The 19,603-nt window shown below is 30.3% G+C and overlaps 1 protein-coding gene and 1 pseudogene across 2 annotated transcripts; one reads left to right on the top strand and one right to left on the bottom strand.

Moving 5' to 3' along the window:
* The first annotated feature begins 3,432 nt into the window (after nucleotides 1-3,432).
* Nucleotides 3,433-5,818, top strand: LOC146952597 (gibberellin 3-beta-dioxygenase 1-like). Its single transcript, XM_085703600.1, has 2 exons — nucleotides 3,433-4,053; nucleotides 5,160-5,818. Exons 1-2 carry the CDS (start codon nucleotides 3,545-3,547, stop codon nucleotides 5,728-5,730), a joined length of 1,080 nt encoding a protein of 359 aa, XP_085559726.1. The 5' UTR covers nucleotides 3,433-3,544; the 3' UTR covers nucleotides 5,731-5,818.
* A 4,403-nt stretch (nucleotides 5,819-10,221) lies between these two features.
* On the bottom strand, nucleotides 10,222-13,234 carry LOC146952596 (putative 2-oxoglutarate-dependent dioxygenase AOP1; annotated as a pseudogene). The gene is made up of 3 exons (XR_015006899.1): nucleotides 12,807-13,234; nucleotides 11,288-11,618; nucleotides 10,222-11,028 (listed from the first exon to the last, which is right to left on the bottom strand). The product of XR_015006899.1 is annotated as a putative 2-oxoglutarate-dependent dioxygenase AOP1 (transcript).
* Between the last annotated feature and the right edge of the window lie 6,369 nt (nucleotides 13,235-19,603).

Raw genomic sequence — 19,603 nt, 5'->3', positions numbered from 1 at the left:
GGAGCAAGATGAAACTCTTGTCAAGCACAATAATAAAAAACCCTTTTTTGCATTTAAAATCACAAAAATATTTTCATAAACAAACCTTGATCTTAAATCAAGTGACCGTCTTTTTCATTTTTATTTTCTTAATCAAACTTCAATCAATTTAATCTTACTTCAAGTCTATTCCTTTCAATATTAAAAAATACAAACCAATTCCAATTTGCCATTTGGCTTTTCATTTTTAAACCTTTTTCAAAAACCATTAAAAAACCCAAAACCAATCAAACGTCAATTTCTACCCCGAACTACGAGGTTTTGATCCCTCACGGGTACGTAGGCAAAGGACACGCGTCCTTCCAAATCAATAAAAATGTAGATAAATTAGGTCTCTATTTTCTTTCATCATTTCAAATTCCATTTTTTAAAGCAAGCAAGTTTATAGCACAAAAGTTAAATAAAATCAAGAGGTTCTCGTAGAGTACTACGAATATTTAGGGTGCTTAACACCTTCCCTAAATATAACCAACCCCCGAACCCTTAATCCCTAAAAATGTGGTATTTGAACCTTTTTCCACTTTCTTTTAAAAAGAATTAAATGTTCAGTCGTGAAATCAAAAGCGGGTCAAACGCCGGTCAAATGGCATTCGACCGTCCGAAAAATGACGCGACAGGAGGAGAGACCTACAAAAAGCGATTAACTAAATTTTTTAACGAAGATTAATCATTGACAAAATTGAAGAATATTTCACACCGTGTAATAACTTAAAAATTATTTTAAATAAATGGAACTATTGCACACACAACAAATGGAAATGTTATTATATACTCCCTCCGGTCCTTATTATAAGAAAAAGTTGACTTTTTAGGTTCATTGTGTAAGTGATGTATCTAGTCTATATTTATAACAAGATGCATTAATTATTCTATGAACCAAAAAAGTCAATTGTTTCTTATAATAAGGACCGGAGGGAGTAGAATATATAACCTCAAAAGCATTTTCCACCTCCACTTTCCAACTTTTAACCCCACCTATGTCATGGAAATGGGAAGCATCCTTTTTTGTGGCAAAGGCTTAGTATCACGGAAGTTCTCCGTATGCTTTGATAGTGGCAGCCTTCATTAATAAATATATAAAAATATTTAGATGGGGCACTAATATAGATTCCTAGATTTTCTCAATCAATGAGATCTCAAATTCAATGACTTTTTTCCTCGGCAAAGACGAACTTATAGTGAGACAAAAAACCATATATGCAAAAACTTGACTATTGGTACAGTCTTATATATCATCATTGTGTCAAGTGTGAAACATGTACTAAGAGATTTTGAACCAAATACATTAATTTTGGTTGACCAATTTTTACTTATATTTTCGAACGGATGAAGTATGTAAAACGTGTTGACCCCCCTTTTTTTTATACTGGTATTTTAACAAGCCCTTTTTTGTATTTTTTTCCTTATGTAGATGAAATGGTAAGTATCACTTAAAATTTACACACACAATCTCGAGTTCGAACTCGAATATATATATATAGAGAGAGTGTGATTCTAGTTAGAGATGAGTAGTTTTATACCTAGTATAAATGGTAGAGTCATTGCATTGTAACTGATCTTGGATTTGTGAATATAATATCTTTGATTCTTTGATTGCAATATAAACATGAAAACTATCTCTTCTCTTTTATAGAGTTCAAGCTTATGCTTCCACAAATCCAATATCATATACTTCCTCCCATTCTATGTTCTTTTCAAGGGGTATATTCTCTATGTGATATACTCATAATAAAAAACATTAATACAGTTAATCATCATCCAAATTAATAATACTATAACTTACATAAATCATCGTCCATTGGATAATTTTCCTAGCTACTACAAGACAAAACATGCCCTATTATTTTATCCACAAAAAGCTAAAGGGCTACACAAAGGGATCCTAGCAAGTTTTCTTATCGTTTTCCTCCTTTGGCGTTTGTTGATCAATGAGTGAAACATGCATTATCATGGAATAAAGAAAAAGTTCCATATGTTCATTTTTTTTTTATTTTTTTATTTTTGAGTCTTTGGGATACCACAATCTTTCCGAATTGTTTGTTCCTTCTTTTGTCGTACCCAACCATGCATCTTTGTCCTAAACCCAAAACCCGACACTACTAAATCCAATAGCCAACCTTCACCCATGTGTATCATTTTAACTTAATCTCATATACTTCTTTTTAATGATAATCTCGCTAACGAATGTCTTAAGAACATTGTTTAAAGAACGTATAAATGTAAAATTTATCTCGAAAAAACAAGTAAAATAATTTTTAAAGTAATAATTACATCGTTATTTATGCAAAAATTAGTTCATTTGATTCTTTAAACAATGTCATAAAGACATTTGTTAGCATTTTTTTTAAATATATAGATTAACTTTGATTCACTATCAATGTAAATTTTTTAAAATGCCAACCAATCAAAAATCACACTTTTGTAAGATTTTCAAGAGAGATATGGATAGTCAATCATTTTTACTATCCAATGATTATAATGGAACGGCGATGTAAAAAATCTTTAAACTGTTAGTGCATATCAATTAAGAGTGTCTATATATATATATATGGGGTTTGCTAGGATACACCCACTAGTTTTTTATCAAGGTGTGTTTTAGCAAATATATAACTAAAAAGTTGTTAAATACACCTTAAGGTGAATGTTGTTAAAACACACCTTCTAAAAAATAACTGGGTGTATGTTAGCAACTTCTATAGGCATTTGCTAGGATACACACACTTATTTTTTAGAAGGTGTGTTTTAGCAAGTTATAACTAAAAACTAGTTAAATACACTTTAAGGTGTAGCTTGCTAAAACACTCCCACATAAAAACTAGTGGGTGTGTTCTAGCAAATCTATATATATATATATATATATATATATATATATATATATATATATATATATATGGGTTATGATACAAGCCACCCTTTGGTGGTGTCTTTTATCAAGTCACACCTTAAGGTGTGATTTTCACTTTTTAGTTATAACTTTGCTAAAAGACACCTTCATAAAAGTAAGTTGGTGTCTTTTCGCAAATGATCATAGAGTAACTTGATAAAAGACACCTTCACAAAATGTGTCTTCTATCATAACCCTATATATATATATATATATATACACACACTAAAACACTCCCACATAAAAACTAGTGGGTGTGTTTTAGCAAATATATATATATATATATATATATATGGGTTTTGCTAGAAGCCACCCATGAAGGTGTCTTTTAGCAACCCACACCTCAAGGTGTGATTTCTACTTTTTAGTTATAACTTTGCTAAAAGACACCTTCATAAAAATTAGTTGGTGTCTTTTAATAAATACTAATAGAATAACTTGCTAAAAGACACCTTCATAAAAGGTGTCTTCTAGCAAAACCATATATATATATATATATATACTCACACAATCAATCAACCATATATAGCTAACTCTCTAGCTAGCTTAAAATTATAATTCTCGGGAAAAAGAACTCTAGCTACTTCTTTTGTCTATAGCTAAATATTTCACCTTAGAAAAATGGCTACTACTCTTTCTGAAGCCTATCGTGATCACCCTCTGCAGCTTCATCATATTATCCCCTTAGACTTTTCTTCATTTAGAACTTTGCCTGATTCACATGCATGGTCTCAATCTAATGATGATGGTAGTGATGATTTCACATCCAATGGATGCTATGACAATCATGATGAAGATGGATCATGCATACCAATTATTGATCTCAATGATCCTAATGCTATGGAACAAATAGGCCTTGCATGTGAGAAGTGGGGTGCCTTCCAATTGAAGAATCATGGCATACCCTTAAATTTTATTGAAGAGGTTGAAGAAGAGGCAAAGAGACTCTTTTCTCTTCCTTCCAAGGAGAAACTTAAGGCCCTTAGATCGGCCGGCGGCGGCACCGGATACGGTAGAGCACGAATATCACCATTCTTCCCCAAATTCATGTGGCATGAAGGATTCACAATTATGGGGTCCCCATCCAATGATGCTAAAAAGATCTGGCCTAATGACTACAAACGGTTTTGGTAAGTACAAATGTTACAATATATCATGCACTTTCATGCAACGTGGACAATCATAGGTTAACATAGAAATTAAACGTGCTTTCATATAACATTCTAGTTTACAATTTCTCGTAATTAATGGAAACCATTACAAATTTATGATATGGGATCCAACTTCTCTAAAGTGAGCAACTAGTCACTTTAGAGTGTAAGGTGAATAATATCAACATTAATTAACAAATTAAATATATATATATATATATATATATATATATATATATATATATATATATATTGTAGGTACATCATAAAATATCATGAACTCATTAAAATAACAGTCCTTGATCTTTTCATTTTACACTTTATTCACTTTAGATTATCAAAATCCTATGATATATGGTTGGCTTAGGTACCAGAACTGCTATATATTGCGAATATAAATGCTCATCATATAGAGGATCCAAATCCTATGATATATGGCTGGCTAAAAATATGTTTGTTGTTGTTCCACAAAGCATTTTTCTATATATATATTTTAATCTCTAATTTTTTTTGAGCTGACTACAACTTTTTAGTTGTTTTTTTTATTAAACTAAAATAAAAGGTTTAATAGTTTTAGTTTCCCTATTTTCACTCACTTACAAAAATTGGTCCTTCTATTTTAAAATCGTTCAATTTTAGTCCCTTTTTCAAATTTTGAACTTGAAAAATGGTAATATGTTCTATTTAAATTGAAGTTTTTAGGTTTTGTTTTTGTATACAATGGAATAGGTAGGTAACCGTTTGCCGCCATCTTGTGTTGCCGACCTTGTCTTCATGTTTTCACATTTGCCCCACAAAAAGTAAGTACTAGGGATGTGAAAAACAAACTAATGACTAACTGATCCGGAGATTCAAACTATATTGTATACTTGTATTTGTTAATAGTAGCATATTATTTCTTTAAAAATTATATTGGCATACTTGTATTTGCTATAACAACTAAAGTATTCTTCTCCCTTCGTTTTTCAAAAATAAAAACCATTTCATTTTTTTATTTAAAACTAAGTAGATTGAAAAGAAATGTGCTTTTCATATTTAATTACTTTACACACTAAACAACAAAATTGTGTTTTTTTTGTGTGTAGTGACATAATGGAGAACTACCAAAAGCAAATGAAGACACTAGCAGAGAAACTAACAAACATGATATTCAACATATTAGGAATTTCACAAGAACAAAACAAATGGGTTGGTTCTAACAACCATGTTGGAGCAATGCAACTAAACTTCTACCCATGTTGTCCCGACCCAAAAAAAGCAATGGGTCTGGCCCCACACACAGACACATCCCTTTTCACAATCCTCCATCAAAGTCAAACAAATGGACTTCAAATATTCAAAGAAGGTGTAGGGTATGTTCCTGTGGAGCCTCATCCAAATACACTTGTTGTTAACACTGGTGACATTCTTCATATATTGTCAAATTCAAGGTTTCGATGTTCACTTCATCGTGTTGTTGTGAATGATATTAGGGATAGATATTCTGTGGCTTATTTTTATGGACCCCCAGTTGATTATTTGGTTTCTCCTTGGGTTGGTGATAATTCTTTGCCACGTTTTCGTGCTTTGACCGTCAAGGATTATATTGGGATTAAAGCCAAGAATTTAGGGGGTGCTTTGTCTTTGATTAGTACATTACTTGATCATGATGACTAATGTTGAATGTTAATCTTTCTTTCATATTTTTGTAAGAAAATAAATATTGTACATCTTTTGTATATATAGTTGCGAATTTCGATTGTAACTTTTATATTTTTCATTTCTCCTTTTATGGTTTCATTTTTGTTTCTTCTACTTGTCGAGAATGATAACATACGGTCTAAAAAAAGATACTTGTAAGTAGTCGTGGTATATCTTTCCTATCCAAAAAAAAAATAGTGGCGGTATTTCTTTTCTTATTAGTTGATTTTGTGAAAGTGAATTTGAACCCTTTAAAAATGTCTTTAAGATTCGAGTCTTGTGTATAGAAAAAATAGTTGAGAGAGTATATCTCATTTAAGATGGCCAATCAGAAAGATTAATCCTCTATAAAGATATCGATACTTGTACACTAATAAAATGGTTAAAAAGCATGTGTTAATTAACATTTATAAGTTGCAGTGAGTTTAACTCTATTGGTAGAGACATTACATAATATATGAAGGATTGGAGTTCAGACCTCGCATACCCTATTTATTCATCTCAAAGGTAAATTTTTAGTCACTAAACTATTTGACAATTTATAATATTCTTCTTTTGGAATAATCATTTTGGTTAATTGAAAAACTAAGGTTTGAGACTAGGCTTCTAATTCATCTAAACATTTTTTTTAATCAAAATTAAATTAATAGCAGCAAAAAGGTCCAATCCAAAAAAAAAGAAAAAAGAACATCCTTAAAAAAAAAAAAAACAAAGACAAAAACAAACACAATCAAACTGAGTTGAAACACATAAGCAGATTGAATACTCTAAAGATATTAAAAATGTTTAGATAAACTTTTTAATAATAATTTTTAAAAATTACTAATAAAAATTCCATGTTGACGTTAGTTCTATACTCAATCAATATTTTTAGAAAATTATTATAGGAAAATGCTATTTCTCTAAAAAAATAGCATCAAGAATTTTTCAAGACACAACTGGCAAGTTTTAATTGCATGATTTATTTGTTCACTTCCTATTTTTCAGCTACACCTCCTTGAATTGTGGCAAATAGTGCATTGTGATTAGCTGCTCTTTATTCTTGAAGAATTCTTGATGTTATTTTTCTAGAGATATAACATTGCTCATTATATCAAGTGACAATAAACCTATGTCCCAAAGAGTTGGTAATGAATGGAGTTTCACGTTGAATTGGAATATGGACGTTGAATATTATATAAATGAGAAAGCTCATATATATAATTTTTTAAGATTTTAGTTTAAGATGCGGTGTTTGATTTCTCTTATATTAATTGTTGTTCAAAGTTTAACGTGAAGATTCAAGAACTCTCTCATAACAATGGTATCTCAAAGTCAAGTTTCTATCGGCTCTTTGTATCATACAAGTTTTCAGAGTATATATATAGTCTCACATTAAATGGAAAAAAAGTATGTTGAACGCAATATAAAACTTATCAAGTTTCTATTAACTTATAATCTCTGAAAATCCTCATAACCCAATACTAGGGTTTCAAATGACTTTTTAAGTATTAATTAATCATCGATATATCACTTATCAAAGTGATCCAGTGTATACCTTGCCGACACTTTGATCTATATGTATCGGCCATATTTGTCCCATACTAAGTTTTTAATAATCTGATGTTATGATTCCAAATGAAGAAAGAAGCAAGCACTACAGATTTCTGCCATATAGGACGATATATGGGGTATGTGGCATTAAGTTACTGCAGTGCCTTTGGAATTAGGGATGGCTAGTAGCTAGCTAGGCAGAATCAGGAATATATCTCTTTTGATTCTCAAATGAAAATCCCTTTGTCTTTTCTATTTGTCTCTATTCCCATATGCTCAAGCCAAAATTTATTTATTTTAATAAGACATTGAAAACCATAAAGGAAAAGGAGAAGACAACATTTTGTTTATTTTGTTTGTGTTTTTTTACCCTTCTATATATGCCTTTTTTGAAGGAAAACAAAAAAGACAAACTGAATAAATTATTGTATTAATAAAGAAAAATTATTTGCATAGTATAAAGTGCGATTTTTTCATCCTCGTTATTGTGGCAACAAAATCGAACTATCCTATGAAGCAAAGCAAAAAAAAATTATTAATAAAGAAAAACAAAACATGAGTGACATAGATATGTATAAAGGGTCCATAAATCCTAGCTCAATTGGTAAAAATACTATAAAAAAAAAAATTGTTAGACAACACGTGGTGATCAGGGTTCAAATTCCGACATCTCTACTTGTGTGTGTAAGTTTATTATGACTCTGTCATTTTGTCTATTTATAAAATAAAAATGTACAAGGGGTGTGTTAGATTGGATTTTGTGTGTCCCTCGTCTGACCTTAACATTAGACCAATGTATTTTTTTAGATTCAAACTCGACCAAAAATCTGAGAAAATCCGACGAGACACAAGTTCAGTAAGAATCGACGATACAAAAACAAAAACGAATTAGTCTCAAGACAAATCACCAAATAGTAATAACGCGTAAGAAAAAATTGGAAAGAATATTATTACATTAGGCTATTTTTATAAAAAAAAATTAAGAATTATTACATTAGACTATTAAAATATCTTGTGACTAGGCTGTGGGTTTTGAAGATCTCAGCCCAAGTCAAAGTTCAATATTCTTGGACAATGAGACTAAAAAGCCACAGACCATGTTTATAGTGCCACTACCCGCAAGTAGCGTGTAAGGATGCACGCTCCTGGAAAGATTGTGCATTAACAATCTCGTCAACATATTAAGTTGTGAAGAAGGAACCCGACAACCCAACATGGGGCGCCATGAACCCTTTAATGAAGGAGAACCAACATACTGCCTGTCAAAATAGCTGAGGAAGGCTAGACATTGTAGGACATATGTTTCGGATAGTATGAATAGTTTTTTCTTTAAATACATGTTTACAATGTAAAAATACACAACCAATCAAACATAAAGCTATTTTCTCTATTTACATCTATCAATATATATGCTTTTTTCTTATTTTTTACATGCATTTTGTAGTCTTGTAGCAAAAGTTCCAAACAACCATACTTAATGTTATGTTGAAGCAGTTGATTATAAAACGCACGATAGAGAGACATGCATGGTTCATTCCTCAACTTTGATCACTTGAAGAAAAGGGAATCACAATTGAGGATTTCAACTGATTCCTCGACTCAATTCTTGTTTCATCAACAATTATGATAGTATTATTACATTAGGCTCTTTTTTTTAATAATTATTACATTAGACTATTAAAATATCTTGTGACTAGTACGTGTGTTTTAAAGATCTCAACCCGAGTCAAAACTCAATAGACTTGGACAATGAGACTAAAAAGCCACATATCATGTTTATAGCGTCACTGACTGCAAAGAGCTATGTGTAAGGATGCAAGCTCCTGGAAAGATATCTTGTCAATAGAGGTGGGAATAGGCTAGGCCGAGCTAGGCTTTGCAAGGCCTGTGTCTGGCCTACCATATTTTTTGAAGGCCTAAGCCTGGCCTACGGCCTATCATAGGCTTACTTTTTAGGTCTGAGTCTGGCCTTCTGAAAGCCTGATACGACCTGCTAGCCTGTTTAAAAGCTTATTTCATATGAACATCTTTTATAAGCAATGTGATATTCATATGAAATCCTTCTTCATAATTGAGGATTTCAACTGATTCCTCAACTCAATCAACCATAGACATTCCCTCTGGTCAATATTCTAAAAAATTATACACACACACACAATCAATCAACCATAGACATTCCCTCTGGTCACTATTCTAAAAAATGTGTTTCTTTTCTTTTTTATAATAGTGACCGGAGGAAGTATATATCTGAAACCATTCACTCACCTCACCGAAACATTATGGTTTTTTTTTCCTTTAATACAATTTGGTTTGATTTAAACTTTTTTTCCTTTTGTCTGCTCGTTTTCATTTTAACCCAAACAATATGATATTGTATTTTGTTTTTCTTGAGTTGTATTGTTCATCTCAAATTGAAAATGTTTTTTTAACAGGTCAAAATGAAATATATTACTAAATAAAAAAATATTTTGAGAAATCAAAATGTTAATTTACATTCCTAATTTGACGGGACTATTAGAGATAGTTTGAGATCCGTTAAAATATGTTAAGTATTATCTAAAATAGTTACGAGTTAATTATATTTTTTTTCGTAAGAGTTAGTTACAATTTTTTTTTTAAATAAGTTATTTAGATGAGCAAGAATGATTGATAAGAGAAAGATAGAAACAATGACGCCAAAGACCAATAATACTCAAATAAAACTCATTTTTACTACATTGAATCACTGTTAAAATGATCATATATTCATTGCAATGATCTTCTTCATTCTGTCGATCAATTCTAAAATCAACCGCCAAAAAGCGAAATCAATTTCTAAGATCTTGCTAGGCTCCATCCTACTTCTCAACAATTATAACTATAAACTTATAATTAATCAATCATTTAAGAAATAAAGCTTGTGCAAACGAAATGACAAGAAAGCAATTCCAAAGATACATAACTTTGCATATAATGCAGAATCTTCGTATATTAACCTTGATGATACAAATGTCAATTTAAGAAAAGGAGACTCCTTACAACATATATTTATTAATCTTTCTCTTTATTCCTCATAACTTTTTTTTTAGGGTTAATTAAGTAAATGGTCCCTATAAATATTCAGAATTTTGTTTTTAGTTCCTACAAAATAAAATCACACTTTTTAGTCCCTATAAAATTTTCCATCGACATTTTTAGTCCCTATAAAATTTTCCATCAGCATTTTTAGTCCCTATAAAATTTTTCCATCAGCATTTTAAGTCCCTAAAATGCTTAAGGAAAATGTCAGGGACTAAAAAGTGTGATTTTATTTTGTAGGGAATAAAAACAAAATTGTGAATATTTATAGGGACTAAAAACTTAATTAACCCTTTTTTTTAAAATGGAAAACAATTTATTCAATCAAGCTACCTCGCACAACCAGTACTAGGCTAGCGAAATAACAATAACCATCATATGATATGATGATATTTATTTCCAAGACATCAAGTAATTATATGATATAAATACACACATCAATCAAACTCCTGCAAATGCATCTATTGCATTTTCTTTGAGAGTTGAAAAGAAGTACTCTACATAATCCTCATAATTGAATGACCGGTAACGAAGAGGATGCATTTTATCATCCACCAAATCAGGTGGCACCTCAATTTTCACCTCATTCTTTGGGAATGCAAAAAGTCCAAATGAATACCTATCTTTGTCTCCACACATCGTCACTCTATGTGTAGGTGCATGAAGTCTCCCATTGCTCCATGCCTATAAAAATCAATTTACACATCCTTATTAATTAAGCATCAAATTTTAGGTGAAGTTATAAAAAAATCACATATTCTTAATAATTTACACATCCTTATTAAGCAACAATTAGTTTTTTGGTGATGGCCGAGGTTCGAACCCAGACCTTGCATATATTATGTATTGTCCTGCCAACTAAGTCAAGTTCACGAGGACGTAACAACAATTAGTTAGTTTACGAGCAAGTGCATTGCATGCATGCATGCAAGGAAGAAAGTACCAGGAGTATGTCACCAACAAAGACCACGAAGCCTCCTTGGGGTATGTTTATATCAATCCATTTGTTTGTTTTGGTTAGAACCTCAAGACCTTTGACTTCATTTTGGCATAAAATAGTTAATGTAGATTTGTCTGTGTAAGGGAACAAGCCAGCTTCATTATCTTTGTTGATTTCAGGAACTTTGTATTTCATCAACCGAAGTTTACTACAACTCTGCAATTCTTCAATATCTGAAGTGTATTGTTTTGGAAGACCATAACCTTCTAAAATCATCTCCATAATGAGGAAACTCAGTTCAAACATCTTGGAGCTCATGGTCTTCATTGTCTCACTATATATCACAAAAATCCACAAGAAAAATATTGAAAACAAACATATTCTAAAGTTAAATAGCCTGAAATTATTTGCTGTGTTTCCCACTCATTAGCCTCTCTAAATCATAGCATAAAAAATTATCAAAATTTAAAATAACACTAATAAAACTATAAAAGTTGGAAAAGGATAAGATATGATTGCCAACCAATCCACCTAATTGCGGTAGACCAAACCAAAAAATATATATTATAAAGGATAAGGTTCAATTTTTTAATAAATTATATATATTGTCTAATGGTGTAGACCAGATTCACATGGATTAGGATTCACTACAGTTAAATTTTATTGTAGTTCCTGAATTATTACACAAAGGTTTATTTAGTTAACTCATGAGTATTTGCTAACGAATGTCTTAAATATATTGGTTAAAAGAGTCAATAAAAGGAACATATTTCTTGAGGAAAAAAAAGTTAAACATTTGTCAATTTAACACACATTTCTTAACACGGTCCTACTACTATTTAACCTAATCTATATAAGCTTCAATCAATTGAAAAGAGAAAAAAAGTCTTCGGTCCAAAAATAAAAATAAAAATGTCGTGGGAAAATGCATGTATTATAGAATGTATGACTAACATTTTATTATTTATATATTTTTCATTGTTTTTTTTTTTTTTGATAAGGCCAATAGGAAGGTTAGGCATCAAGGTGTCACTGAGGCATCCCAACTAGGTTGGCACCCCACAGGACACCCATCCTCTACCGCCAACCTAATAAATAATATTATTAAAAAAAGAGGAAAAATATGTACAAAAGAGGGGGGACTAGACCAAAACCCTCAAGAGAAATAAAAGAACAAAAAAGAACAAACAGACAAAAAAGCCTACGGAAATCTATAGTTAGGCAGGCCATTTCTGTCTCTAGCAAAATCTACCCATTAATTTCATTGTTCATCAAACGCCATTAGGGATAAAAAAGTGTTCAAAAATTTAAAAATTTGTCCTTTACTATTGTCTAGTACTCATCCTTTTACAAATGATCTATTTAAGAAGTTAACATTTTCTTCACATAGAAGTTATTAATGAAACCCATTAATTTCACATTACATAAACTAATATGTTCTTATGGAAAAGAGTAGTGTATGAAATAAATGTAAATAACACGATAATTAAACAAGAGAAAGAAAGAAAGAAAAAAACAATACCAAAAAGTTGGGTTTCCTTGAGGCCACATGAGATTAGTAAAGGCCAAAGAAGTATTCTCAAGGACAATATCATCAATTCCAAAGTTTTCACTTTGAGGACGATCACTAGTGTAACCTTTGAAACGCCCATCACTTTCTCTTAATTTCTTCAGGTAAATCAAACAAAGTTTTCATCCCCGTTAACATGTTTTCAAATAAACTCTCTAGAAACTTATTTTTATCATACTTTAAGATGAAACAACCAGGATTCTCACATGCGTCTATCACTTTTTTGCTCATTTTTTCCCAACCCTCACTCCCTTGATCAAATCCTGACTCATACATGGAAAAATCTAGACATGGGATCATTTCACTCTCACTACCCATTCTCTCTTTCTCTTAGTTTATTGTTGTTTCAAGAGATTATGCTATGCTCTCTCTCTCTTTCTTTTTTTTTTTGGTACAATATGCTAAGCTCTCTCTATATATTTATAGTGACGAACTTGAGATTGATTTAGTCGCAACAATAAAATAAAGCCAAGTTGTGGAAAAGCATGACCAAAACTACTATATAGGAAAATGAACAGGCTTACCAAAAAAAAGTTGGATAAGGTCCCACCTATATCAAGACAAAATGTCAAAAATTAAAATTGAGTTAAACGGATTTTAATTCATTTCATTAAAAATATAAAATAATTAACGATGACAACTTTCCAAAATAATAAGTTTTTTAGTTTTGTTTACATACATTAAGATGAACAATAAACATTTGTAAAAAAAAAAAAAAAAAAACAATCCACACTTTTTTTCGTTGTTCTTAATCCCGAAAATAATCATATTTTAGACATGTAGTACACTAGATGTTACAATATGAAAATCTGGTGTATACAATATTGTATTAAGAATATAGATGACCTAGTCCCAATTATGATCATACAATTGCATAAATATTTTGTGGCTATTGTTAGATAAAAAAAAAAACTGTGATCTTAAACGCAGCTACGTGCTTATTCAAATAAGCTGTTTCTAAGCAAGATGAAAATAACAAGTAAAAACTATAAACTGAAAGAGAAGAGAATAAAGAGATTGTTATGAATTGTGAAATCTCATTAAGGATTGAAGTTACACAATACAAAGGAAAGTAGTGTTATAGATTCAATAGGTTGACGATGTGATATGAAAAGAGGATATAGGTTAAATAGTGTATTAAATGAGTATTGAGAAATATGGAGTGTATGTGTGCATTTGATTTGCTAAAAACATAAGACTAGATCGAACAACTTTTTTTGTGCCCCGTTTGATTTTTAAATGGTGATGGGACCAAACAAAACAGATAGCAAGGAACTGGACAAAAACATAAACTCTTGTCCCTCACTTATCATAGGACAACTTTTTATCAAGAATATAGACAATCAAAATACTTTTTCTATTCTCACCAAAATAATTTTGTCTTGTATTAATCTATCATGTTTTATATTGTCATGCTAACACTTACTATTTTGCGAATCAAACACACCCTATAAGTATTTTTGTTGTTTTTATAATAATAAACATATAGTCTTCTTTATTTAGGTTTGTTTAATTTTATTTTTGGGTTTTGGTATTTGTATCCCATTGTTAATGTGTATAAATTTTGTTTTGTGGCAACTTCCTTTTTTTTTTGTTTACAAACGAGAGGATGTATCTTGATCACTACACGTTTTGATATTTATTAGCGCTTTTATGTGCTATAAAATGCCCTGTTGGTTAATTTTTGAAAAAATTATTAGTCAGACATTATTTAACTTTTGAGATCAAACTTCGGATTATCATGACTCATTCCCTGAGAATGAGAGGGTTAACACAAAAAGAAAAGGTCGACTGACATTTAGCGCCGTAACATCATCCATGTCTTTAATAGCGCTTTTCAAAGGATGCACTCTAGTAGGTGTTTTCCCGAAATGTGAAACTGATAATCACAATGGATGTTTTAGAGAGCTTGTTAGTGGAGACTTCGATTGTAAGACTCCTCCAAAGACTATTATTATTTGAGGACGAAATCAACACCAACTACAATTTGTTTTGTATTTTCCCATTCCAGCTCCTATTTCACTCCATTCACACTCCCCTTTAATTGAAAATCAGCAATCCCCAATTTCAATCTTAATTTACACCAATGTCAATTGATGAAATTGTTTAACCTCAATCAATACCATTTTCAATCTTAAATTGTAACATGACATGAACAAATATTAAACTTAATCATAAAGATTAAAAAATTTGGTTTATATGAACAATCAAATAACAATGAGTCTCCAATAGTCTCTTTGATATGATTTCCTTCAAGTATTAAGGGCACAAGATAACAAGACTCTTATTTTAAACACTCACTCTCTTATTGATTTAAATTAATGCGGGTCTACACTTTTGAAATATACCCCACCTAAAGTGGTGAGATATACAATGATTTCATCTAATAACAGAGTGAATGTTAAAAGAGAGTGTTCAAAAGAGAATTTCGCTAACATTCCTCTCAAGTACTCCCTCCGTCCCATATTACTTGACCTATTTAGAATATTTGCACTATTCATGTAACATGCTTTGACTCTATTTTTCTACTAATATATAAAAACAAAATATAGCATATAAGATGTTGTTAGATTCGTCTCGATTAATATTTTCAAAATATCAAATTTTCGTAATTTTTTCTACTAGATTATTAAAGAAATTTAAGTTTAAAATTGTGCATTGGCATACGTGACGGAGTCAACTAGGTCAAGTAATATGGGACGGAGGGAGTATTTGAGTGTATGTGAAGAAAAGATTATCTCTATTCCATTCTACTAGTTTTAGATAAAGTCCCAATGTTAAACAGGTGCTTGAAATTGAGCACCCTCCTTGTGTGAAATTCATGGGTTCGCTTGTTAATCATAGCAAACATACACGCAAGATAACTAAACAAATTTAATTTATTATGACATGATGATTATGATTACAAATTGAGAGTGAATGTTAGAAAAAGTGGTCTCAGAACTCATTGTGTAATTATGTCTAATAATTGCAAATCCGAGTAGTTAGCTTCAATGATTCGTGTTAACATGAGATACATGTGTCTCCAACTTTTTTTGACTATATGTCTACGGCTTGACTCATAACTAATACTCCCTCCGTATCACAATATTAGTCGTTTAAGGTTTGTGCACGATTATTAAGGAAATGATTAATTTTGTTGATTTCAATGGTAAAATTAGTATCATTTACTAAAACACCCTTATTTATTGTAGTTAGTGACGTAGTTAAGTTGGATGAAATTCAATAAATAAGGGTATAATAGTGGAAAAAAATAATAAATGTTGCATTGGTATTGTAAAGTGACAATTATTTTGAGAAAAAGAAAAAATGTTAAATAGACAATAATTATGAGACAGAGGGAGTATATATATTGAAAAATGCCAATGGAAATAAGGCAGATCTACACATTCAACATTCTTGTATTTTTAGTCACAAAATCATAATCATAATAAAATAAAGCCATAATAAAATAAGAGCCAAATTGTGGAAAAGCAGCACCAAATTATTAACATGAGATACATATGTCTCTAACTTTTTTTGACTAGTAACTTATGTATACTGAGAAGATGCCAATGGAAATTGGTGACGTTTAAATTTTCTAATGATGGACAAATAGTAATCCAACCATCTTACTGTTCATACAAAATACAATCATCACTATTAAAACAAATAAAAAAATAATGTAATGAAATTTAGAAATTAGTCGATTCGATCTGACTAAAGTAGTATAATTTTTTTATTTATTTGGATTTAGGTTCCGATTGTTGATTATAGAAAAATGATTTTGACATTTAATATTATAGAGATTAGTTGTAAATTTTTTTTTAAAAAAATGCATAAGTAAATTGTTTTTTTCGCCTTTAATGCAACCTTCGATTTCTTTATTTTTTTAATTGTGGTATGACCTTTGATTTTATTCACCGGAAAAAGGTGAATTTATAGCCACTAGGTTACCTAAACATATAATTTTTTTAAGAAAAGATAAGCTATTCAAAACAACAAATTGAACATTTATACTCCTAGAGATGTCATCTTGAACTTGAAGTGTTCAAATTCAAATCGATACAATTAAAATCGCATATCAAAAATCATGAAAAAATAAATATTATTGGATGTATTTGTATGTCCTTTTGTAAAAATCATTCATATAACCTATAGGATAGAATTTTGATTGTCTTTTTCAAAACCGAACTAAATCGTATAAGAAAAAAACCGAGGTGCATTTTCTAAGGTTCTTTTCGTATGGTTATTAACTAAATTATTCATGATTTCCTCAAATTCATATTTTCAAAATTTGTTATATCAAATAAAAAAAATCAGCTAAGAACCATATAAAAAAACATCTAAGGAAACATACCTAGGTTTTGTCCATCGCGTAAATATATACTTTTTGGACAGATTATTCATTTTTTAATAGTATGATATATTAATGCATTAATCTAATATTTCTTGATTTTAAATTTTATTTTCAGAATATTATTAGCTTAGTTTAACCTCATATATTTCAAATATAATTGATAATTCTCATTTTGCTATATGATTATTTAATGATTTTCAAAACATTTATCTTTGATGAATTATTATATATAATGAAATAAGTGATTTAAAATTGTACCTATTATTTTTTGTTTGAAGAATGTGATTTAAAATTTTACCTATTGTCACGTTTATGTATTGCATGAAAATAAAATAATATCGCAATGTTTTCAAAGGATTTTTGGGACTTTTTGACCGTTCAAATGAGTGAAAAGGGACGAAAAAATAGATGGGACACTACTCTTTAACTATTCTTTTATGGGAGGCACAGCTCTTTGATTATTATTTTTATAATTTTTTATAGAGGAAATTTAAACACATTTTTTTAACGAGATTATTTAAACACATTGTCCACAGGAGAATACAATGGCAGCTGACAATTAATTAATATTTGTACAATCATTATGCGATAATTTGTAATTACAATATTCTTTTATTTTATTTTTATTGGTCAAAATCAATAGAGAAAGAGAAAAATAGAGTAAAAATATAATAAAAGTATGAGAAAAATAATTGTTCAAAAATTGTTACAAAATAGTTATACAAATATTATTTATCTGATTCTTTACTCAGCCGACCAAAGATAGCGTTTTCTTGGTGGTGTTCTACTGTTCTTATCCGTTTGGAGTGTTTGAATAACCACTGTCATCTCTAATGGATTGATCGATCACCTCTTGTGCTCCCATCAATATATTGTTGCTTATAAAGAAAATATCCCACGTTAAACGTCACCATTAGGTAGATCCACACATTCAGCATTTTTTTTTAGGGAGCATTCTTATATTTTCAGTCACACTAGAATTAAGCCACGGTAAAATAATGCTATTAGACATTAACAGGTCTATTTTGTTAAACATCTTGAACGTATATCATAAATCCTAATTGCATGTCATCATTCTGCATAAATCCTTATTTTATTTTCAATTACAACCAACTCTTGAAAACTCCCCCGGGCCTCCATTTAATCTATTTTAATTAAGTAAAATTAATTGCTTAATAGAAGCAACAATTCATGTGAAGGCGATTTTTATTTACTACTTTAGTACTTGTGTGATTTGCTGCACTTTTCAAATTGTTATTAGTATTAGTATCATTAAATCTTCATTTGTAATCGCATATATCTGATTATTCTAACCTGAGAGAGGGATAATTTCGCCATCCCTATATTAAGTAACTTCCACGATCATGACCTATCCTTGTAGTGTAGTTACATAGTTTAGAGCTAAGGATGAAAGGCCAAAGCAAAGAATAGGGAAATTAAGTCATTCATCTCGCGATTCAAGTCAGAAACTCAAGCCAAGAACATGCCAAATTACCCCAGTGAACAAACACCTCACTTGGAGAGTGAATGTGGTTTAAGTCCCACATGACTGAGTTGGCATAAACTTATTGGTGAAGACATGTCCATTTGTTTGGTTATCAATGCACTCGCCTGGTGAATTTTCAATTTTTCAAAATTGATAAATATAAGCCTTCATTATCATTTTTAACTATTTTGTATTTTGTTTAGTTTTAGAGACAGAAATATTAGGAGAGGGAAAAAGGTGTCCAAAAAAGGTTGAAACATTGGATACTTGTAGATCAAGTTGTTTGATGTAACATCTTGTTATTGTAAGTTATACAATTATGTGTAACTAATATCCCTGCATATTGAGATCAATTATGGGTAAATGGTTAGAAATCTAATGTAAATATATATATCCACAATATTATATTCCCGCACTTAATGTTTTTTCGACGTGCAATCTGAAATTGATCATTTGATTTAGGAAGTGCTAGACATAGACTTCTTATTTAAGGGATCTGGAATAGACAAATTTGTATGCTAGTCATGAGACATCGAGTTAGGTTTACAATCACACACACTTTCAAAAAATAATGTTATTCTATCAGCCAATTGAGCGAGACATCAGAAGTTAGAGGATAGAATAGATCTCAGCTTATCTGCGAGAGATCAATATGTACAGAGGGTGATAAGCAAATGCATAGTTGAATGTTATGTTGAATAAATAAGTTGAGTTTCATTTTGATTGTTGTCTGAATTATATTTAGGAAATCAGAGAAGTAATCAAAAATCCTATCTACAATGTGCTAAATATGATGTTCGTCGGGGGAAAGAGTTTGATCAATATCATAGCCATAAAGACTATTTTGAAATTATTGGAACTTTTGGTTGGTTTAAAGTTGAATTTTCACAAAAATCATTAAAAAAAAAAGGAAAGGAAAACTCC

The sequence above is a fragment of the Medicago sativa genome, chromosome 1, assembly GCF_051527215.1.
Source record: "Medicago sativa cultivar Bolivia chromosome 1, Bolivia_mono, whole genome shotgun sequence".
NCBI classification, from domain to species: Eukaryota; Viridiplantae; Streptophyta; class Magnoliopsida; order Fabales; family Fabaceae; genus Medicago; species Medicago sativa.
The sequence above is the reverse complement of the archived record's forward strand: the minus strand, read 5'-3'. Positions and strand labels throughout refer to the sequence as shown.